The sequence below is a fragment of the Entelurus aequoreus genome, linkage group LG17, assembly GCF_033978785.1.
Source record: "Entelurus aequoreus isolate RoL-2023_Sb linkage group LG17, RoL_Eaeq_v1.1, whole genome shotgun sequence".
NCBI lineage: Eukaryota > Metazoa > Chordata > Actinopteri > Syngnathiformes > Syngnathidae > Entelurus > Entelurus aequoreus.
The window spans coordinates 52627031-52651793 of record NC_084747.1 but is presented as its reverse complement, the minus strand read 5'-3'; the positions used below and the strand labels follow the sequence as shown (position 1 = coordinate 52651793).

Genomic DNA, 24763 nt, shown 5'->3' with positions numbered 1-24763 from the left:
GAATACCGTGGAATTTTGCGATGAAAACAGAGCTTTTTGTATTGGATACAATGGTGTCCAAATACATCCTTTTCAACGATTGACGTCACACGCATACGTCATCATACATAGACGTTTTCAAACGGAAGTTTCGCGGGAAATTTAAAATTGCACTTTATAAGTTAAGCCGGCCGTATTGGCATGTGTTGCAATATTAAGATTTCTTCATTGATATATAAACTATCAGACTGCGTGGTCGGTAGTAGTGGCTTTCAGTAGGCCTTTAAGCTTCTGGCTTGGAGACTTTATATGTGAAAGTAACATCAATCAATCAATCAATCAATCAAAGTTTATTCATACAGCCCTTAATCACAAGTGTCTCAAAGGGCTGCGCAAGCCACAACGACATCCTCGGCTCAGATCCCACATCAGGGCAAGAAAAAAACTCAACCCAATGGGATACAATGAGAAACCTTGGAGGGGACCGCAGATGTGGGGGGCGACTGGTGCAATGGACGTCGAGTGGATCTGGTTAATAGTGTGAGAGTCCAGTCCAGCAGAGGATCATCTTGAGTGGAGGCAAGTCAGCAGCGCAGAGACGTCCCTAACTGATGCACAGATGAGTAGTCCACCCCGGGTCCCGACTTTGAACAGCTAGCATGTCATCTGTGGCAGAAAAGAGACGGCAGATCAACTGGTCTAAAAGGGGGGTCTATTTAAAGGCTAGAGTATACAAATTAGTTTTAAGATGGGACTTTCATTATTTGTTTCCAGAACCAAAATTAAATTAAAGACATCTAATAACCTCAATTTGATTTAGAACCCCTCGGTCCTCCTGTCTTCTACGTTTTGCACCTGCAAGCCCAAATCCATGTAAAACTACTTGGTGTATCAAATGGATTTTGCACTTAATACGTTTATTTGATTGGAAATTGGACGCGTCCCAGTTGACGGGACGCATTGACTAGCCCCGGAAATCAAGTAAATCTGTGGTCACCTAATAACCTCTCCACGCAGGGGAGGGGGGCAGAGCAGAACAGAGGCGGCAGATCAACTGGTTTAAAAGGGGGGTCTATTTAAAGGCTAGAGTATACAAATTAGTTTTAAGATGGGACTTTAATTATTTGTTTCCAGAACCAAAATTAAATTAAAGACATCTAATAACCTCAATTTGATTTGGAACCCCCTCGGTCCTCCTGTCTTCTACGTTTTGCACCTGCAAGCCCAAATCCATGTAAAACTACTTGGTGTATCGAATGGATTTTGCACATAATACGTTTATTTGATTGGAAATTGGACGCGTCCCAGTTGACGGGACGCATTGACTAGCCCCGGAAATCAAGTAAATCTGTGGTCACCTAATAACCTCTCCACGCAGGGGAGGGGGGCAGAGCAGAACAGAGGCGGCAGATCAACTGGTTTAAAAGGGGGGTCTATTTAAAGGCTAGAGTATACAAATTAGTTTTAAGATGGGACTTTAATTATTTGTTTCCAGAACCAAAATTAAATTAAAGACATCTAATAACCTCAATTTGATTTGGAACCCCCTCGGTCCTCCTGTCTTCTACGTTTTGCACCTGCAAGCCCAAATCCATGTAAAACTACTTGGTGTATCAAATGGATTTTGCACTTAATACGTTTATTTGATTGGAAATTGGACGCGTCCCAGTTGACGGGACGCATTGACTAGCCCCGGAAATCAAGTAAATATGTGGTCACCTAATAACCTCTCCACGCAGGGGAGGGGGGCAGAGCAGAACAGAGGCGGCAGATCAACTGGTTTAAAAGAGGGGTCTATTTAAAGGCTAGAGTATACAAATGAGTTTTAAGATGGGACTTTCATTATTTGTTTCCAGAACCAAAATTAAATTAAAGACATCTAATAACTTCAACTTGATTTAGAACCCCCTGGGTCCTCCTGTCTTCTACGTTTTGCACCTGCAAGCCCAAATCCATGTAAAACTACTTGGTGTATCAAATGGATTTTGCACTTAATACGTTTATTTGATTGGAAATTGGACGCGTCCCAGCTGACGGGACGCATTGACTAGCCCCGGAAATCAAGTAAATATGTGGTCACCTAATAACCTCTCCACGCAGGGGAGGGGGGCAGAGCAGAACAGAGGCGGCAGATCAACTGGTTTAAAAGGGGGGTCTATTTAAAGGCTAGAGTATACAAATTAGTTTTAAGATGGGACGTTAATTATTTGTTTCCAGAACCAAAATTAAATTAAAGACATCTAATAACCTCAATTTGATTTAGAACCCCCTCTGTCCTCCTGTCTTCTATGTTTTGCACCTGCAAGCCCAAATCCATGTAAAACTACTTGGTGTATCGAATGGATTTTGCACTTAATACGTTTATTTGATTGGAAATTGGACGCGTCCCAGTTGACGGGACGCATTGACTAGCCCCGGAAATCAAGTAAATCTGTGGTCACCTAATAACCTCTCCACGCAGGGTAGGGGGGCAGAGCAGAACAGAGACGGCAGATCAACTGGTTTAAAAGGGGGGTCCATTTAAAGGCTAGAGTATACAAATGAGTTTTAAGATGGGACTTTCATTATTTGTTTCCAGAACCAAAATTAAATTAAAGACATCTAATAACTTCAACTTGATTTAGAACCCCCTCGGTCCTCCTGTCTTCTACGTTTTGCACCTGCAAGCCCAAATCCATGTAAAACTACATGGTGTATCAAATGGATTTTGCACATAATACATTTATTTGATTGGAAATTGGACGCGTCCCAGCTGACGGGACGCATTGACTAGCCCCGGAAATCAAGTAAATATGTGGTCACCTAATAACCTCTCCACGCAGGAGAGGGTGGTAGAGCAGAAAAGAGGCGGCAGATCAACTGGTTTAAAAGGGGGGTCTATTTAAAGGCTAGAGTATACAAATTAGTTTTAAGATGGGACTTTCATTATTTGTTTCCAGAACCAAAATTAAATTAAAGACATCTAATAACTTCAACTTGATTTAGAACCCCCTCGGTCCTCCTGTCTTCTACGTTTTGCACCTGCAAGCCCAAATCCATGTAAAACTACTTGGTGTATCAAATGGATTTTGCACTTAATACGTTTATTTGATTGGAAATTGGACGCGTCCCAGTTGACGGGACGCATTTAGTAGCCCCGGAAATCAAGTAAATCTGCGGTCACCTAATAACCTCTCCACGCAGGGGAGGGGGGCAGAGCAGAACAGAGGCGGCAGATCAACTGGTTTAAAAGGGGGGTCCATTTAAAGGCTAGAGTATACAAATTAGTTTTAAGATGGGACTTTAATTATTTGTTTCCAGAACCAAAATTAAATTAAAGACATCTAATAACCTCAATTTGATTTAGAACCCCCTCGGTCCTCCTGTCTTCTACGTTTTGCACCTGCAAGCCCAAATCCATGTAAAACTACTTGGTGTATCAAATGGATTTTGCACTTAATACGTTTATTTGATTGGAAATTGGACGCGTCCCAGTTGACGGGACGCATTGACTAGCCCCGGAAATCAAGTAAATATGTGGTCACCTAATAACCTCTCCACGCAGGGGAGGGGGGCAGAGCAGAACAGAGGCGGCAGATCAACTGGTTTAAAAGGGGGGTCCATTTAAAGGCTAGAGTATACAAATGAGTTTTAAGATGGGACTTTCATTATTTGTTTCCAGAACCAAAATTAAATTAAAGACATCTAATAACCTCAATTTGATTTAGAACCCCCTCGGTCCTCCTGTCTTCTACGTTTTGCACCTGCAAGCCCAAATCCATGTAAAACTACTTGGTGTATCAAATGGATTTTGCACATAATACATTTATTTGATTGGAAATTGGACGCGTCCCAGTTGACGGGACGCATTGACTGGCCCCAGAAGTCAAGTAAAGTGAAGTGAATGATATTTTTATAGCGCTTATTCTCCAGTGACTCAAAATTATTTACATCGCGAAGCCTATTCTCTATAAATTAAGCCACATTTACACCAGTGTGGGTGGCTCTGGGAGCAAGGTGGGCGAAGTGTCACACGGTGAAACTGGCTAATTTAATCAACACTAACAATTTCTATTTTAATGCACTTATCCGAGACTCAGTTAGACAGTTTTATGAGTGATTTTGAAGTATCTTTATTTGGCTACAATGTTTTTTTAGAAAGGACGGGTATGTAGGAAGAGTAGCTATTTATGTGCAAAACATTATCCCTGCTACAAGCAGATGTGATCTGATGGTTTCATCTATCGAAATACTGTGGCTTCAAATTCAACTTCCTCACATAAAACCAATAGTTGTTGGCTGTTGTTATCGACCTCCCAGCTCCACTGTACAATACACTGATGATGTATGTGCTGTGCTTATGAACGTGAGTGATGGAAACAGAGAAATAAACCTATTAGCTGATTTGAACATTGATTGGTTGACATTGTGTGCCTTAAAAGAAAGGGTAGTCACTACTTTGGACTAGTGTTGACCCGATACCAATATTTTGGTTCCGGTACCAAAAATATTTTGATACTTTTCGATACTTTTCTAAATAAAGGGGACTTGCCAAAGGACATGTAACCAAATATTAACATTGCTGTATGTATACTTTTGACCCAGCAGATTTGGTCACATTTTCAGTAGACCCATAATAAATTCATGAAAAGAACAAACTTCATGAATGTTTTTGTGACCAACAGGTATGTGCTCCAATCACTCTATCACAAAAAAAACAAGAGTAGTAGAAAATTATGGAAACTCAAGACAGCCATGACATTATGTTCTTTACAGGTGTATGTAAACTTTTGACCATGACTGTACATAATTGTGGGCTCCAAACACACATGTTCAGATCCTGTCACTTACATTAGAACAGGGGTCACCAACCTTTTTGAAAGCAAGAGCTACTTCTTGGGTACTGATTAATGCGAAGGGCTACCAGTTTGATACACACTTAAATAAATTGCCAGAAATAGCCAATTTGCTCAATTTACCTTTAACTCTATGTTATTATTAATAATTAATGATATTTACACTTAATTGAACGGTTTAAAAGAGGAGAAAACACGAAAAAAATGACAATTAAAATTTGAAACATAGTTTATCTTCAATTTCGACTCTTTAAAATTCAAAATTCAACCGAAAAAAAAGAAGAGAAAAACTAGCTAATTCGAATCTTTTTGAAAATATTAAAAAAAAATGTTTTATGGAACATCATTAGTAATTTTTCCTGATTAAGATTAATTTTAGAATTTTGATGACATGTTTTAAATAGGTTAACATCCAATCTGCACTTTGTTAGAATATACAACACATTGGACCAAGCTATATTTCTAACAAAGACAAATCATTATTTATTCTAGATTTTCCAGAACAAATTTTTTTTTTTTAAATCAAAAGACTTTGAAATAAGATTAAAATTTGATTCTACAGATTTTCTAGATTTGCCAGAATAATTTTTTTGAAGTTTAATCATAATAAGTTTGAAGAAATATTTCACAAATATTCTTTGTAGAAAAAACAGAAGCTAAAATGTAGAATTAAATTAAAATGTATTTATTATTCTTTACAATAAAAAAAATTAATTTACTTGAACATTGATTTAAATTGTCAGGAAAGAAGAGGAAGGAATTTAAAAGGTAAAAAGGTATATGTGTTTAAAAATCCTAAAATCATTTTTAAGGTTGTATTTTTTTCTCTAATATTGTCTTTCTGAAAGTTATAAGAAGCAAAGTAAAAAAAATTAATGAATTTATTTAAACAAGTGAAGACCAAGTCTTTAAAATGTTTTCTTGGATTTCCAAATTCTATTTGAGTTTTGTCTCTCTTAGAATTAAACATGTCGGGCAAAGCGAGACCAGCTTGCTAGTAAATAAATACAATTTAAAAAATAGAGGCAGCTCACTGGTAAGTGCTGCTATTTGAGCTATTTTTGCCAGCGGGCTACTCATCTGGTCCTTACGGGCTACCTGGTGCCCGCGGGCACCGCGTTGGAGACTACTGCATTAGAAGGTATTTCTTTGGAGCAGATGCATAAAACTGAGCAATTCGAGTTAACCATGAATAATCAATTGGATTGGTCTTGACATGTTAAGAAAAAAAGTGTCCAAAATGGGCAGGACTGTTTCTGTTATTAGAAGAGGTGTCATGATCCGTGGTCCGGATCATGTTTTTGTTCAGTTCTGTTAGTTTTGGACTCTTTTAGTTCCTGTTTGACACCTGAGTTTGGTTTGGTTGCCACGGCTACTTATGATTTTCACCTGCCGCTGGTGTTCGGGACGCCCACCTGGCTCTAATCAAGAGACATTATTTAAGCCTGTCAGTCGTCCTGGCGTCATTGTTTGTCTCATGCCTTGCCAAGTAAGTCTTGCTAGTTTCATGCCACAGTTCCCTGAGTGTTCCAGGCCATAGTTTATGCTAAGTGTTTAGCTTCAAGTGCGATCGGCACCTTGTTCCTTCGCCTTGTTTTCCGTTTTTTGTACCTCTTTGAGTTTTGGTTAAAATTAAATCATGTTCCTACCTGCAAGTCATGTCCGGAGTCGTCCGTTTGCATCCCGGGGGAACAAACCTCGTCGTGACAAGATGCACCTATTTAATGACTGATTCTTCAATCAAACAAGTTGTACAGTCACTCAAAAAGATTCATTATGTCTTCTTATTCATATACTTTTCGAAATTCTCTTTTAGTCAGACAATATTTTCGGAATCTTTTACCTGACATGTTTAGAAGGGGTCGCCTGACCACTGACCTGTTTACAGTCATTGGTGTTCTCTCATCTCAGTTATTGTTCCGTTATTTGGTCGTGGCCAAAAAAAGATATTAGAATTCTCCAACTTTTGCAAAATAAGGCTGCACAATTTGCACTAAAATGTCCACTTTGGACGAGCATGCATCAATAGAAGTTAAAGCTAAAAGTGGCAAACAGCCCCTTTAAGAATTTTTTTTTTTGTAGCAAGTGTCTGTGTTTTGCACGTATAAACCTCTAAACTGCAAATATATGAGAAAGCATATTTATTGTAAGAGAGCAGAGTAGTAAAAGCTCCTTCGGTTTTTAGTTCCTCCAACGAGACGAGGGAGACCTCGGTAGGGTGAGCAGTGGAAATGGGAGGTCAGAGAACAAATGAATAGCTTTCCTCTTTCAAGAAGGAGGGATTTTATGTCTCCGGGGGAGAGGTGAAGAGGCTGCAAGGAAAGAGGGCAGAGGACAAAGTCTAATAAGGAATGAGGGATGTTTTCAAATAAAACATTGAAGGAAAAATCTGGCTTGGTGACGGTTGGTGGGGGGATCGAGACTTTGAGGGTTTATGAGGTAAACAAACAGGCAGCTGCCAAGGTTCTGAGGCTTTTAGTTCATGGAAGCACATTTTGCGGTGCATTGTTTGGGTTTAGACTTTAGGCCTCATCTACTAAAGGTTTGGGTGTCTTAGAACACATGCACATTTGATAGGTGATTGTGGAGGTCTTGCTCCTCCGGGTTCTCTGGACCACCAATGACGGACATGACAGCCGTGTTCATCTTTGTGAACAATGATTTATTTTGCAATAAGTTGTCCTTATTGTGCTTTTCAGCCATGTTAAAGTTTCTCTCGCTCGTTCTCCACCATCAACAACCCCCTCTCCTTCCCGACTGCTGTCTTTGACAGAGCGACAGGTGATCAGACAAACACTCACCGCTGTGTCATCTACGCACCTGTCACTAATCTCGAAGCCGGTCCTGACACACCCCGCTTCGCTGCAGGTCCGCAGGCCACGCCCCCCCACACTGATCTATACTGAACAAAAACGTGAACGCAACACTTGTTTTTGCACCCATTATTCACAAGTTGAACTCAAATATCTAAAACTTTTACTATATACACAACACGCCTATTATTTTCCAATATTCTTTACAAATCTGTGTTAGTGAGCATGTCTTATTTGCCAAGACAATCCATTCCACCTCACAGGTGTGGCATACCATGCTGATTAAACACCATGATTATTGCACAGGTGTGCTTTAGGCTGCCCAAAATAATAGACCACTCTGAAATGTGAAGTTTTGCTTTATGTAGCATGCCTCCCTACAGAGTCAGCATGCCAAAATAGTTTATGTTAGCTAGATGAGTGTTTTTCAAACTTTTTTGAGCCAAGGCACATTTTTTTCATTGGAAAAAATCCAGAGGGACACCATCCCATTCTCGTCGCCATTGTTGTGTGCCAAAATTGTCACTTATTAGCAATCTAAGCTTAATAATACACACAAAAAAAAGCATACTGTCTTTTTCTGTCTTACTTTTTCCACTTCCAGGTGTCCAACACACAACACATGTCATCATATCCTGCGTTCCCTGCCCTTAAGTTCCCCTTACAATGGTTCCGGTATTGTCCTGTGACCCGAGTAAACAAATACATGACAGACACCACCAGCAGACGATTTTCCGTTGAAGAAAATCCCCTGAAGAGCAGGGAAACCTGTGAAACAGGCTTGTAGGGATGAAATAGCCTCTGTGTTTTTTCCTATAAATATATATATATATATATATATATATTATAATATATATATAATATATATATATATATATATATATATATATATTGTGTACGCAATTAGAACAAAAAAACACCAAAACACACCAATTTAATTCATTTTAATCAGCCCCTAAAGTCCTTTTCATTTTTGACAGTCCATAAGTGTTGACATATATACGTAGGACGGAGCTGCAGCGTGATTCACCTCCTTTTTCACAGCCATTTCTGCGCAACAGCCATGTTTCCCCGTTCTTTCTCAACGTACTAAATATAGACACAAAACCGCAGCAGTGGAACAGTTTCACTTTTGATAATCACACTGCATGTGCTGAATAATTAAATTTGCATCTTCTCCTCCCTGTATTGCGGGCGTTCTGATGATCAGAATATATTTTTACATGTTCATGTAGACCAGGGGTCACCAACGCGGTGCCCGCGGGCACCAGGTAGCCCGTAAGGACCAGATGAGTAGCCCGCTGGCCTGTTCTAAAAATAGCTCAAATAGCAGCACTTACCAGTGAGCTGCCTCTATTTTTTTAAATTTTATTTATTTACTAGCAAGCTGGTCTCGCTTTGCCCGACATTTTTAATTCTAAGAGAGACAAAACTCAAATAGAATTTGAAAATCCAAGAAAATATTTTAAAGACTTGGTCTTCACTTGTTTAAATAAATGCATTATTTGTTTTACTTTGCCTCTTATAATTTTAAGAGAGACAATTTTAGAGAAAAAATACAACCTTAAAAATGATTTTAGGATTTTTAAACACATATACCTTTTTACCTTTTAAATTCCTTCCTCTTCTTTCCTGACAATTTAAATCAATGTTCAAGTATTTTTTTTTTTTTATTGTAAAGAATAATAAATACATTTTAATTTAATTCTTCATTTTAGCTTCTGTTTTTTCGACGAAGAATATTTGTGAAATAGTTCTTCAAACTTATTATGATTAAAATTATTCTGGCAAATCTAGAAAATCTGTAAAATCAAATTTAAATCTTATTTCAAAGTCTTTTGAATTTCTTTTAACATTTTTGTTCTGGAAAATCTAGAAGAAATAATGATTTGTCTTTGTTAAAAATATAGCTTGGTCCAATTTGTTGTATATTCTAACAAAGTACAGATTGGATTTTAACCTATTTAAAACATGTCATCCAAATTCTAAAATTAATCTTAATCAGGAAAAATTACTAATGATGTTCCATAAATTATTTTTTTTATTTTTTCAAAAAGATTCGAATTAGCTAGTTTTTCTCTTCTTTTTTTCAGTTTAATTTTGAATTTTTAAGACTCGAATTTGAAGATAAACTATGTTTCAAAATTTTATTGTCATTTTTTTCGTGTTTTCTCCTCTTTTAAACCGTTCAATTAAATGTAAATATCAGTAATTATTAATAATAACATAGAGTTAAAGGTAAATTGCGCAAATTGGCTATTTTCGGCAATTTATCTAAGTGTGTATCAAACTGGTAGCCCTTCGCATTAATCACTACCCAAGAAGTAGCTCTTGGTTTCGAAAAGGTTGGTGACCCCTGATGTAGACAGACACGCTAAATGGATTACACTCCTTAGTTTGCTCTTTTAAGAAACTCAATCCCCTGTAAACAACTTTTTTACATGAGCTTTGTGTATGCTACAGGGTTGTACGGTATTCCGGTATTAGTATAGTACCACAATACTAATGAATCATATTCGGGACTATACCGCCTGTGAAAGGTACCGGTCCGCCATTGGTGGATCTACACCTAACATCCACTGTAATGATACCAAGTACAGGATCGTATCTAGTCGATACTACCGTATTTTTCGGACTATAAATCGCAGTTTTTTTCATAGTTTGGCTGGGGGTGCGACTTATACTCAGGAGCGACCTATGTGTGAAATTTTTAACACATTACCATAAAATATCAAATAATATTATTTAGCTCATTCACGTAAGAGACTAGACGTATAAGATTTCATGGGATTTAGCGATTAGGAGTGACAGATTGTTTGGTAAACGTATCGCATGTTCTATATGTTATAGTTATTTGAATGACTCTTACCATAATATGTTACGTTAACATACCAGGCACGTTCTCAGTTGGTTATTTATGGTTATATTTATTTATATAACGTACACTTATTCAGCCTGTTGTTCACTATTCTTTATTTATTTTAAATTGCCTTTCAAATGTCTATTCTTGGTGTTGGGTTTTATCAAATAAATTTCCCCCAAAAATGCGACTTATACTCCAGTGCGACTTATATATGTTTTTTTCCTTCTTTATTATGCATTTTCGGCCGGTGCGACTTATACTCCGGAGTGATTTATACTCCGAAAAATACGGTACTATGATTATGTCGATATTTGTTGCCATCACAACATCTTTTTTTGTTTTTTTTAAATTGATATTATGTTTATAAACTCGGGAAATATGTCCCTGGACACATGAGGACTTCGAATATGACCAATGTGTGATCCTGTAACGACTTGGTATCGGATTGATACCCAAATTTGTGGTATCATCCAAAACTAATATAAAGTATCATTGGCTTTATTGTACCAAAAATCTTACGGTACATTAAACGTATGTTTCTTATTGCAAGTTTGTCCTTAAATAAAATAGTGAACATACAAGACAACTTGTCTTTTAGTAGTAAGTAAACAAACAAAGGCTTCTAAGTTGTCTGCTGACATATTATTATATTATTTTGTCAAAATTATGAGGGACGAGCTGTAAAAATTGATTATTAATGCTCTTGTTCATTTACTGTTAATATCTGCTTACTTTCTCTTTTAACATGTTCTATCTACACTTCTGTTAAAATGTCATAAAATCATTTATTCTTTTGTTGTTTGAATATGGTACTTTTCAGAGGCGTTTTTTGTTGTTGTTCATAAGTGCAGTAAAAGTAGCAGCAAATAAACATAGCTAACTCACAGTTGTGTTGATGTCTCGATGACTCGCCTGCTGATGGCATCATATTGCGTCAAAAAGAAAAAAGCGTCCTCTTCACTTTCCCTCAGGTGTTTGCATATTACTATGTGGAACATGTTAAATCCACACATTTTTTGTTTTTGGCGATGTATTCGACATATTACAGAACTCTGATTGGATATATTCTGAACTTGTCCCACCCACCTACAAGATGAAAAAAAAATATGATTGGATTATCGTCTCGTTTTCATCCGTCAACACCGTTTTACTGCGGGCTGAGGGGAGAGGTGTGTGTGTGTGTCTGTGTGGGCGCGGACTCGCAGAGCCTGACAGCCGAGGGACAGCAATGAAGGAAGATGATTTCCGTAGTGTATTGCGACCCTTTTGCAGAGGATTTCTCCATTACTACCAATAATGTTGTCATCCCCACCCTTGCTCTATGCATGCGGCGGATGTGCGGCCTATACCTGACACTTTACGCTTCATTCGGTCAAAAACTGTAGTAACGAGCCATTTCACGTTCTCTGTAACGGTATGGCGTTCCAACGATGGGAACAGTAATTAATTAGATTACTCATTACTGAAAATATAACGCTGTTAGTAACGTTATACTCTAATTGCTGTTATTAGATTCAGCGCCGCCCTAGTGGCTCCCTGGACCTCTCAGAAGATGTGTGAAAATGGAAAAAAAATATTTGTTGTTTTAACATATTTTCTGTCGGTGAACAAACATGACACAACCCTTCCTAATTGTTCGAAATCCCACTGTTTATATTAAACATTCTTCACCCATGAGAGTATTTGGCAAGCACCGTTTTGCCCTACTAATTTCAGCGATCCTTGAACTCACCGTAGTTTGGCTACATGTACAACTTTCACCGACGCTGCCACAGAAAGACGTGTTTTATGCCACTCCTTCTTTGTCTCATTTTGTCCACCAAACGTTTTATGCTGTGCGTGAATGCACAACGGTGCGCTTTGTTGATTTTATTGATTTGCTGGTGTGCTTATCAGGCAAATTTGGTCAATCCATGACTGCAAGCTAATCGATGCTAACATGCTATTTAGGCTAGCTGTATGTACACTACCATTCAAAAGTTTGGGGTCACATTGAAATGTCCTTATTTTTTAAGGAATAGCACTGTACTTTTCAATAAAGATACGTTTAAACTAGTCTTAACTTTAAAGAAATACACTCTATACATTGCTAATGTGGTAAATGACTATTCTAGCTGCAAATGTCTGGTTTATGGTGCAATATCTACATAGGTGTATAGAGGCCCATTTCCAGCAACTATCACTCCAGTGTTCTAGTGGTACAATGTGTTTGCTCATTGGCTCAGAAGGCTAATTGATGATTAGAAAACCCTTGTGCAATCATGTTCACACATCTGAAAACAGTTTAGCTCGTTACAGGAGCTACAAAACGGACCTTCCTTTGAGCAGATTGAGTTTCTGGAGCATCACATTTGTGGGGTCAATTAAACGCTCAAAATGGCCAGAAAAAGAGAACTTTCATCTGAAACTCGACAGTCTATTCTTGTTCTTAGAAATGAAGGCTATTCCACAAAATTGTTTGGGTGACCCCAAACTTTTGAACGGTAGTGTACATAGAATAGAAAGTACTTTATTGATCCCTGGGGGACATTCAGCACCACAGTTCGCTCACAACGAACAATAAACACTTAGGTATTTTTTTACATGTGAATAATATAAATACAGTCTATTATACAGCATTATTCACATGTGAATGATATAAATACAGTCTATTATACAGCATTATTCACATGTGAATTATATAAATACAGTCTATTATACAGCATTATTCACATGTGAATAATAAAAATACAGTCTATTATACAGCATTATTCACATGTGAATAAAATAAATACAGTCTATTATACATTCAAGTACAGTCAAAAAGGAACATATGCATCATACAGTCTGATGGCTGTCGGTATGAAGGACTCCCTGTGTCGTTCCGTGTTGCATTTTGGGAGTCTGAGCCTTCCACTGAACGTGCTCATTCTCTCCGCCAAGTCCGAGCGTAGGGGGTGGGAGGTGATGTCCATAATGGCTAGGAGCTTTGCTAGACTTCTCCTCTCTGACACCACCGCCAGAGAGTCTAGCTCCACTTCCACTACGTTACTGGCCTTGTTTGTAGATATAACGTTAAAAGTTAAAGTGCCAATGATTGTCACACACACACTAGGTGTGGCGAAATGATCCTCTGCATTTGACCCATCACCCTTGATAAACCCCCTGGGAGGTGAGGGGAGCAGTGAGCAGCAGCGGTGGCCGCGCCCGGGAATCGTTTTGGTGATTTAACCCCCAATTCCAACCCTTGATGCTGAGTGCCAAGCAGGGAGGTAATGGGTCCCATTTGTATAGTCTTTGGTATGACTCGGCCCGGGGTTTGAACTCACAACCTACCGATCTCAGGGCGGACACTCCAACCACTATTTGAGCTCATTTAATTTCCTTTACTTATGTCCTATGTGTATCTAATTTATTATCTGTATGTAATATTGGCTGCATTTCTCATAGTCGTGTGCCATGTTGTTCCAGACCACAGCAAACGTTACCCAGCTTGCAAAGATTGTAATAAATCCATTACAAAAAGACAGCCTGCCGTTTCCTTAAACTTGGACACACACATCTATAACTTTGGCCATTCTGAGCCAGTCATTTCCAGAAGTTATCTCATCCTGTGAGAAGCCTCCATTTTACTAATTATTTCCAATGTTTCATTTTTTTTCATTCATTTATTTATTTATTTCAGGCAATGACATAAAAAAGTACAAAGTTGACAACACATAATAATATAAATTAATATAGTGCAAAAGGTAATGAATAGTATGTAATGCAGGATTGTCCAGTTTTGCCTGAAAGGGAGTGGGAAAAATGTGTACAATACAATTAAAAAAAAGATTGTGTCAGCCTTTGATAGTAGGCTAATATAGCTAATATAGATGTTGCCTTCATTATAACACTTATATAAGGCTTTTAATTTTTTTGTGGCTTTTATTATTATTATTTTTTATGTCCAATATGGCTCCTTCAATGTTTTGGGCTAACCCATTAAAGTGCCCTATTTCTATGTTTATGTGTCTTAACTGCATTCATTTGTGTAACCTTAACATTTAAAGCTTCTCGGCCCGCCCTTGACTGGCTGCTGTGAATCTTAATCCGTCTTTAGGCCAGCGGATATTGCTTTATTAGCACATTTTCAGGCATTTACTGTCTTCTCTAGATTCCCGATTTCATAATCCGGAGTTTATGGGTAGCTGTTTGGGATTTGTGCCAGGTTTTAGCCCCGAGAAGCCTGTAAATAGATTGTTCATTTGCACTGTTTAGAAACTAGAGAGGACAAGGCGTTCACACAAGGTTAAACCTGTTAAAAGCTCAATTGAGTTACTCCTTTGGTGAGGTATGAATATCAATGTGTTTACTTTCCAAAGTGGTTGCAGATTAGATAGGCTACTCACCTGGCTTCTTCTTTGGGCCCTCTCAGGAGATCTCCGACTACGACCTTCAGGACTTGGTGCTGAAGTCGGTGGGCCGGCTGACGGTGGTGCGTCAGACCTTCCCCATGCCACAGAACACCACCCAGCGCTGCGTCAAACACAACCACCGAATTAACACGTCCCTCTGCGACCCCAAGAACACCAAGTCTCAGCAGCTGGAGGTGAATACTGGTTTCTCTTTTTTTGACATCATTGAAAACTAAATTGTTACAGGTTCTCATCTCCTCGTGAGAACCAGCATCATCCATTTGTTTTGATTTATTTATGTTCTCATAGTTACAGATTTCAGGTACAAATAATAAACATCCACTGCAGAGGACTCTAGTTCTCAGGCGGGTATTACAGTATTGATACTTTGACAGAGTTTTAATAATGTGATGATTATGTGGGCAGGAACTGCATAACCTTTCACCTGTCATTGTCTGTATACAATTTAGTGCCTATTTAGACTAAAATGGCCCAATTACCATAGTAGCAAGTATCATCTCCAAATATAGCATACATTGTAAGCATGGTAAATACATATAAACGTATGAGGTGAGTAAACACAATAAGCCCTCTAAAGTAAAGGCTGAATATACTATATGTGTCTTGTTGGCTTAGCACAGGGGTCACCAACGCGGTGCCCGCGGGCACCAGGTAGCCCGTAAGGACCAGATGAGTAGCCCGCTGGCCTGTTCTAAAAATAGCTCAAATAGCAGCACTTACCAGTGAGCTGCGTCTATTTTTTAAATTTTATCTATTTACTAGCAAACTGGTCTCGCTTTGCCCGACATTTTTAATTCTAAGAGAGACAAAACTCAAATAGAATTTGAAAATCCAAGAAAATACTTTAAAGACTTGGTCTTCACTTGTTTAAATAAATTCATTCATTTTTTTACTTTGCTTCTTATAACTTTCAGAAAGACAATTTTAGAGAAAAAATACAACCTTAAAAATGATTTTAGGATTTTTAAACACATATACCTTTTTACCTTTTAAATTCCTTCCTCTTCTTTCCTGACAATTTAAATCAATGTTCAAGTATTTTTTTTTTTTTATTGTAAAGAATAATAAATACATTTTAATTTAATTCTTCATTTTAGCTTCTGTTTTTTCGACGAAGAATATTTGTGAAATATTTCTTCAAATGTATTATGATTAAAATTCAAAAAAATTATTCTAGCAAATCTAAAAAATCTGTAGAATCAAATTTAAATCTTATTTCAAAGTCTTTTGAATTTCTTTTAAAATTTTTGTTCTGGAAAATCTAGAAGAAATAATGATTTGTCTTTGTTAGAAATATAGCTTGGTCCATCCATCCATCCATCCAATTTCTACCGCTTATTCCCTTTGGGGTCGCGGGGGCGCTGGAGCCTATCTCGGCTACAATCGGGCGGAAGGCGGGGTACACCCTGGACAAGTCGCCACCTCATCGCTTGGTCCAATTTGTTATATATTCTAACAAAGTGTAGATTGGATTTTAACCTATTTAAAACATGTCATCAAAATTCTAAAATTAATCTTAATCAGGAAAAATTACTAATGATATTCCATAAATTATTTTTTAAATTTTTTCAAAAAGATTCGAATTAGCTACTTTTTCTCTTCTTTTTTTCGGTTGAATTTTGAATTTTAAAGAGTCGAAATTGAAGATAAACTATGTTTAAAAATGTAATAGTCATTTTTTTCGTGTTTTCTCCTCTTTTAAACCGTTCAGTTAAGTGTAAATATCATTAATTATTAATAATAACATAGAGTTAAAGGTAAATTGAGCAAATTGGCTATTTCTGGCAATTTATTTAAGTGTGTATCAAACTGGTAGCCCTTCGGATTAATCAGTACCCAAGAAGTAGCTCTTGGTTTCAAAAAGGTTGGTGACCCCTGGCTTAGCATAATTACTTTTTAATACCTACATAAACCTATCAGTGAAAAAATGCAATATAATAATAGTGTTATCCCGATACCAATATTTTGGTACCGGTAATAAAATAATTTTGATACTTTTCGGTACTTTTCGATACTTTTCTAAATAAAGGGCACCACAAAAAAATTGCATTATTGCCTCTATTTTAACAAAAAATCTTACGGTAAATTAAACATATGTTTATTATTGCAAGTTTGTCCTTAAGAAAAATCGTGAACATACAAGACAACTTGTCTTTTTGTAGTAAGTAAACAAACAAAGGCTCCTAATTAGTCTGCTGACGTATGCAGTAACACATTGCGTCATTTTCCATTTTATTATTTTGTCTAAATTATTAAGGACAAGCGGTAGGAAATGAATTATTAATCTACTTGTTCATTTACTGTTAATATCTGCTTACTTTCTCTTTTAACATGTTCTATCTACACTTCTGTTAAAGGCCTACTGAAATGAATTTTTTTTATTTAAACGGGGATAGCAGATCTATTGTATGTGTCATACTTGATCATTTCGCGATATTGCCATATTTTTGCTGAAAGGATTTAGTATAGAACAACGACGATAAAGATTGCAACTTTTGGTATCTGATAAAAAAAAGGCTTGCCCCTACCGGAAGTAGCGTGACGTAGTCAGTTGAACATTTACATTCACAATATTATGTCAGACCCACTCGACACCGAGGATGTCGTTGTGGCTTGTACAGCCCTTTGAGACACTTGTGATTTAGGGCTATATAATAAACATTGATTGATTGATTGATTGATTTACGCAAAGTTCCCTATTGTTTACAATGATGGCCGCATGAAGTGAGAGAGATTTGGACCGAGAAAGCGACAATTTCCCCATTAATTGAGCGAGGATGAAAGATTTGTGGATGAGTAAAGTGCAAGTGAAGGACTAGTGGGGAGTTGAAGCTATTCAGATAGGGAAGATGCTGTGAGAGCCGGGGGTGACCTGATATTCAGCTGGGAATGACTACAACAGTAAATAAACACAAGACATATATATACTCTATTAGCCACAACACAACCAGGCTTATATTTAATATGCCACAAATTAATCCCGCATAAAAACACCTAGGTGTTTGTTATGCTAGCTCCTAGCTCCTCTGCTAGCTCCTAGCTCCATAGAACACGCCAATACAATTCAAACACCTGATCAACACACACAATCACTCAGCCCAAAAGACCGTTCACCTAACCCAAGGTTCATAAAGCTTATATATTTTTAAAAAGTTACGTACGTGACGCGCACGTACGGTACGGTACGTGTTATGCTAGCTCCTAGCTCCTATGCTAGCTCCTAGCTCCATAGAACACGCCAATACAATTCAAACACCTGATCAACACACACAATCACTCAGCCCAAAAGACCGTTCACCTAACCCAAGGTTCATAAAGCTTATATATTTTTAAAAAGTTACGTACGTGACGCGCACGTACGGTACGGTACGTGTTATGCTAGCTCCTAGCTCCTCTGCTAGCTCCTAGCTCCATAGAACACGCCAATACAATTCAAACACCTGATCAACACACACAATCACTCAGCCCAAAAGACCGTTCACCTAACCCAAGGTTCATAAAGCTTATATATTTTTAAAAAGTTACGTATGTGACGCACACATACGGTACGGTACGTGTTATGCTAGCTCCTATGCTAGCTCCTAGCTCCATAGAACACGCCAATACAATTCAAACACCTGATCAACACACACAATCACTCAGCCCAAAAGACCGTTCACCTAACCCAAGGTTCATAAAGCTTATATATTTTTAAAAAGTTACGTACGTGACGCGCACGTACGGTACGGTACGTGTTATGCTAGCTCTTAGCTCCTATGCTAGCTCCTAGCTCCATAGAACACGCCAATACAATTTAAACACCTGATCAACACACACAATCACTCAGCCCAAAAGACCGTTCACCTAACCCAAGGTTCATAAAGCTTATATATTTTAAAAAAGTTACGTACATACGCAAAAAAAAGTTGCGCACATACGGTCAAGCGATGAAATGTTTAGAAGCCAAAGCTGCATACTCACAGTAGCACGTCTGCGTCTTTGTCATCCAAATCAAAGTAATCCTGGTAAGAGTCTGTGTTGTCCCAGTTCTCTACAGGCGTCTGTGTATCCAAGTCAAAAGTCCTCCTGGTTAGAGTCTCTGTTATCCGAGTTCTTCCATCTTGACTGCATCTTTCGGGAATGTAAACAAAGAAGCGCCGGCTGTGTACTGTTGTGGCTGACTACGTTCGAAAAATACGTCCATTTCGCACCGACAACTTTCTTCTTTGCTTGCTCAGCTTCCTTCTCCATGATGCAATGAACCTGATTGCAACAGATTCACGAACACAGATGTCCAGAATACTGTGGAATTATGAAATGAAAACAGAGCTTTTTCGTATTGGCTTCAATGTGGAAGGGATACCCGTGTTCGCCGGTCTACGTCACGCGCATACGTCATCCTCAGAGGCGTTTCGAACCGGAAGTTTAGCGGCAAATTTAAAATGTCACTTTATAAGTTAACCCGGCCGTATTGGCATGTGTTATAATGTTAAGATTTCATCATTGATATATAAACTATCAGACTGCGTGGTCGGTAGTTGTGGGTTTCAGTAGGCCTTTAAAATGTAATAATCACTTATTCTTCCGTTGTTTGGATGTTCTACATTAGTTTTGGATGATACCACACATTTGGGTATCAATCCGATACCAAGTAGTTACATGATCATACATTGGTCATATTCAAAGTCTTCATGTGTCCAGGGACGTATTTCCTGAGTTGATAAACATAATATATATTTTTTTTAAACAAAAGAAGATGTGTGATGCCAAAAAATAGACGTAATTATAGTAGTATCGACTAGATACGCTCCTGTACTTGGTATCATTACAGTGGATGTTAGGTGTACATCCACCCATGTCGTTTGTTTACATTTCGACGCCGGTGAGCTACCGTGTGTAGTGAAACATGTTTAGCTATTCCTCGTCCTGCAGGGATGATACTTGTAAGAAACTTACTTTATTTGTCGTCATGGAGGCGAGGATTATACACTGCCGAAAGCGGCTGGACTTTAGCCGCTAGCTAGCTGGCCATGTCTTAAAACACCTCTTCCTGAGGGCGTTTCAGTGTTATAACTTCATTATTATCGTGAGTTTTTAAGCCGAAATGCGTCCAGTCTCCCTTTTCTGTCTACACACTGTGTCTGCTTGTATGTACTCTGTGATTGTGCACTGCCGAACATGCTCGTCTGCTTGTAAACAAGCAATGGCACGACGTGACTGAGGCGCGGGGGAGTGGTGGACCGGTACTTTGCAGAGGCGGTATAGTACCGAATATAATTCATTAGTATCGCGGTACTATACTAATACTGGTATCAGAATCAGAATCAGAAATACTTTATTAAACCTTGAGGGGAAATTTAAATTTTCAGCACAATCCCATTCAAGATCAGACAAACATTACAGGGAGACAGAACAGGATCGCTGACGGGTCTGCCAACTTCCGGTGAGACACTAACTCTGGTGTATATTGTAGCGTCCCGGAAGAGTTAGTGCTGCAAGGGGTTCTGGGTATTTGTTCTGTTGTGTTTATGTTGTGTTACGGTGCGGATGTTCTCCCGGAATGTGTTTGTCATTCTTGTTTGGTGTGGGTTCACAGTGTGGCGCATATTTGTAACAGTGTTAAAGTTGTGTATACGGCCACCCACAGTGTGACCTGTATGGCTGTTGACCAAGTATGCGTGGCATTCGCTTGTGTGTGTGAAAAGCCGTAGATATTATGTGACTGGGCCGGCACGCAAAGGCAGTGCCTTTAAGGTTTATTGGCGCTCTGTACTTCCCCGTAAGTCCGTGTACACAGCGGCGTTTTAAAAAGTCAGAAATGTTACTTTTTGAAACCGATACCGATAATTTCCGATATTACATTTTAAGGCCTTTATCGGCCGATAAACTGCCGATATTATCGGACATCTCTAATTATTACGCGTGACATGTGTTTAGCTGTTGTGTGGCTGTTAGCTGCTATTAGCCTACAGCCTACCATGTTTTTCCTGTGTGTGCCAATTGAAGGACATTTAGAATTTAACGGGCTGTCGAGCTTTGCAGAAGAAAACGTGCTGCTTTTTTTTTTAGGTGCAATAGTATTTTTTGCTGATATCGGGCCGATATACAACCAGCCTTTTTCTACAACGCTTATCTTCATCGGGTCGCGGGTAACTTGGAGCCTATCCAGCATCCCTAGTTAATTGTCATATTCCACTATATGCTTGGATTCCACAAAAAGCTGCATAGAAGGCGGAAACAAAGGAGGGAGACAGCGCTTCCATTGCATGTTTTCTTGCATAGTTATCATTTCTCCATGTTTTTGCCATCATTTAAACATTGCTCCGTGTCTTTGTGGGTGACACGGGCGAGACGCATTTCACAAAGATACTTGCTGGGTACCACCAAGGTTTAGATGATGGTGTTCACCAAAGCATGGCAAGTCTCACTTACACGGAGTGCAAGAGACCCAGTCAACAGTGAGGCTCCCCACTGAGATTCTGATTTCATTTGTTGCTTTAATTTCCACAGGAAAGGCTGAGAGTGAGAGAGAGAGAGAGTGGATGACAAGTGACAAGGGAGAGAGAGAGCGAGAGACAGTGTCCCTTCATCTTATCTGTCTGACACAATACAAAAAACCTTGACTTCAATGTGTCGTTCACATCCAGGCCTTTTTTCTAAATGAATTATTCTGCGTTATTTTTGTCGTGACCTCTCTCTGTTTTTGAACGACACATTTCATTTGACGGGGGCAAAAAAAAACGAAAGGTGGTGTCCTTAAACGTGCACGAACAAGAGTGAACTCATTTAAGCCGCCTTTTGCCTCGCAAGGTACCTCTCTACACTGCAAAAAGTCAGTGTTCAAAAACAAGACAAAATAATACAAAAATGAGGGGTATTTTATTTGAACTAGGCAAAATTATCTGCCAATAGAACAAGAAAATTTGGCTTGTCAAGACTTTCCAAAACAAGTAAAATTAGCTAACCTCAATGAACCCAAAAATACCTTAAAATAAGTATATTCTCACTAATAACAACTGTACTACTATATGAGTACGTATTTTGTATTGTTTCATTAAAAATACAACAGCAAAGTCCATTACAATTGTGTCAAAGTCATGATTTTTTTTTTACATACTTGAAATAAGAAATTATTACTTTAAAAAAGTAGTTTTATACTTGTGAGTGTTGATGACACAGCTTTGCAACAGTTGACATTCTAGTTTCAAGCATGTTTTACTCAATATAGGTCATAAAACCTCAGCAACAAGCTGTAATATCTTACTGAGATCATTTAGGACCAAAACCCTTCAAACAACTAAAAAACTCTTAATCATAAAATGTGCCGAATGAGAAGAATTATCTTATCAGACAGAAAATAAGCAAATATCACCCTTATTTGAGATATTTAATCTTACTTAGATTTCAGTTTTTGCAGTGTATGAAGTGGTTTTTTTCCCAGCAAAACAACAAGCACTTCAACCTGCTTCATTAAAGGAGACTTATAATAGTTGTAATCTACATTTAAAACACTTTTTCTGTGGTCCAGATTAGAGATGTCCGATAATATCGGGCTGCCAATATTATTAGCCGATAAATGCTTTAAATTGTAAAATCGGAAATTATCGGTATCGGTTCGGAATTTATCGGTATCGGTTTCAAAAAGTAAAATATATGACTCTTTAATACGCCGCACTGTACACGGACATAGGGAGAAATACAGAGCGCCAATAAACCTTAAAGGCACTGCCTTTGCGTGCCGGTCCAGTCACATAATACCTACGGCTTTTCACACACACAAGCGAATGCAAGGCATAATTGGTCAACAGCCATACAGGTCACACTGAGGGTGTCCGTATAAACAACTTTAACACTGTTACAAATATGCGCCACACTGTGAACAAGAATGACAAACACATTTCGGGAGAACAAATACCCAGAACCCCTTGCAGCACTAACTCTTCCGGGACGCTACAATATGAAGTGAGTTTCTTACAAGTATCATCCCTGCAGGACGAGGAATAGCTAAACATGCTTCACTACACACCGTAGGAGGATACAACAGCTGCTAACAAAAGCTAGCGCGCCTGGATGTAAACAAACGCCATGGGTGGATCTACACCTAACATCCACTGTAATGATACCAATTACAATAGTGTATCTAGTCGATACTGCTATGATTACATCAATATTTTTTTATCATCCTTTTTTAAAAAATTCATATTACGTTTATAAACTCAGGAAATATGTCCCTGAACACATGAGGACTTTGAATATGACCAATGTATGATCCTGTAACTACTTGGTATCGGATCGATACCTAAATTTGTGGTATCATCCAAAACTAATGTAAAGTATCCAAACAACAGAAGAATACGTGATTATTACATTTTAACAGAAGTGTAGATAGAACACGTTGAGCTATTAACAGGAAATGAACAAGTGGTGTAATCATTTATTTTTTACAGCTCGTCCTTCATAATTTGAACAAAATAATAGAATGATAAATGACACGATATGTTACTGCATATGTCAGCAGACAAATTAGGAGCCTTTGTTTGCTTACTTACTACTAAAAGACAAGTTGTCTAGCACGTTCGCTATTTTATTTATGGACAAAATTGTTCTTCAATTGCAATAAGAAACATATTTTTAATGTACCGTACAATTTTTTGTTCAAATAAAGCCAATACTGCCATTTTTTTGTGGTCCCCTTTATTTAGAAATGTATCAAAAGGTCACGAAAAGTATCGAAATACATTTTGGTACCAAAATATTGGTATCGGGACAACCCCCCCAGACACAGTCGAAAATAAACTTCATAAACAGTATAGATTCACCCGGTCACAACATTAGATATACACCAGCACACGCTCAGATCTAGACTAAAAAGTTGCATTTAGCAGCATTCATGTCGCTACATGTCGGTCTTATTATGCTCATACCATAATTAGATGAAAATGATGTTATATCCAACCCTTTTTTTAGTGTTTCCTCTTTTAAAAAAAAACAATGTATTTAACCTTTATTTAACCAGGTAAAATCCCATTGAGATCAAATATCTATTTTCCAAGGGAGACCTGGCCAAGAGGGCAGCAGCAAGGTTACATTAAAAACAGTAAACAACACATAAAACATCACATTTACAACATTAAAACCTGCTCACATAACTTCCCTTCTTAGCCTGAAGCTATGATTAGTGCATGTTAAGAAGTACAGTATCCCCACATATTTGTAGAAGTGTACTTAATTCCATCTGCAGTAGCCTTTACAGTAGAAGCACAGGTTATTGGTTCCATTTAGAGAGGAAAATAGAGAGCAAATATGTGCATGTACAATTGTTTGTTAAAATAAAGCCAATACTGCCATTTTTTTGTGGTCCCCTTTATTTAGAAATGTATCAAAAGGTAAAGAAAAGTATCGAAATACCAAAGACGCCTCCCGCAGTTCAAAGCGGTTGCCTAGCAACCAAAAGCTACGGCGAGTTTACAGCTGTTTTAAAGTGATCCCGACGTCGCAGAGTGATATAAGTTGACAGGCTGACACCTCAAATTGATCTCTTAACGGTGCAAGGTACGAAATTGTTGAAAAAACAAGTTAAAAGTGCCGCAAGTCGCTAAAGAAGTAACTGCCCTTAAGACATAAGAGGCACTGACGTCAGCGACCGCCGCGATGCCAAAAGTTAAAGGATTGACTGGAAAGACTGATTTGAAGCTGGGCACAGGACATGATGGGAATCAAGAAGGGATACTACAAAAACAATTCCAGGAATTTAAAGAAGAAATGATAGAAAAATGGGAAGAAATGATGGATGGATGGAAAGAGGATATGAAAGAAATGAAAGAAGAAATTAAAGAAATGAAAAAAAGAGAACAACTCCAGAAATAAAGAAGCCACTGAAATGAGCAAACAAATGAA

At 38.1% G+C, this 24763-nt stretch overlaps 1 protein-coding gene across 2 annotated transcripts in view; it reads left to right on the top strand.

The window, feature by feature from the left end:
• grid2 (glutamate receptor, ionotropic, delta 2) overlaps positions 1-24763 on the top strand; it is a 1088972-nt gene that overhangs the window by 605423 nt on the left and 458786 nt on the right. For both annotated transcript variants that reach the window (XM_062025903.1, XM_062025902.1), the window contains one exon: positions 14887-15060. In XM_062025903.1, the coding sequence (XP_061881887.1) occupies positions 14887-15060 (174 nt within the window). The remainder of the gene's footprint in view (positions 1-14886; positions 15061-24763) is intronic.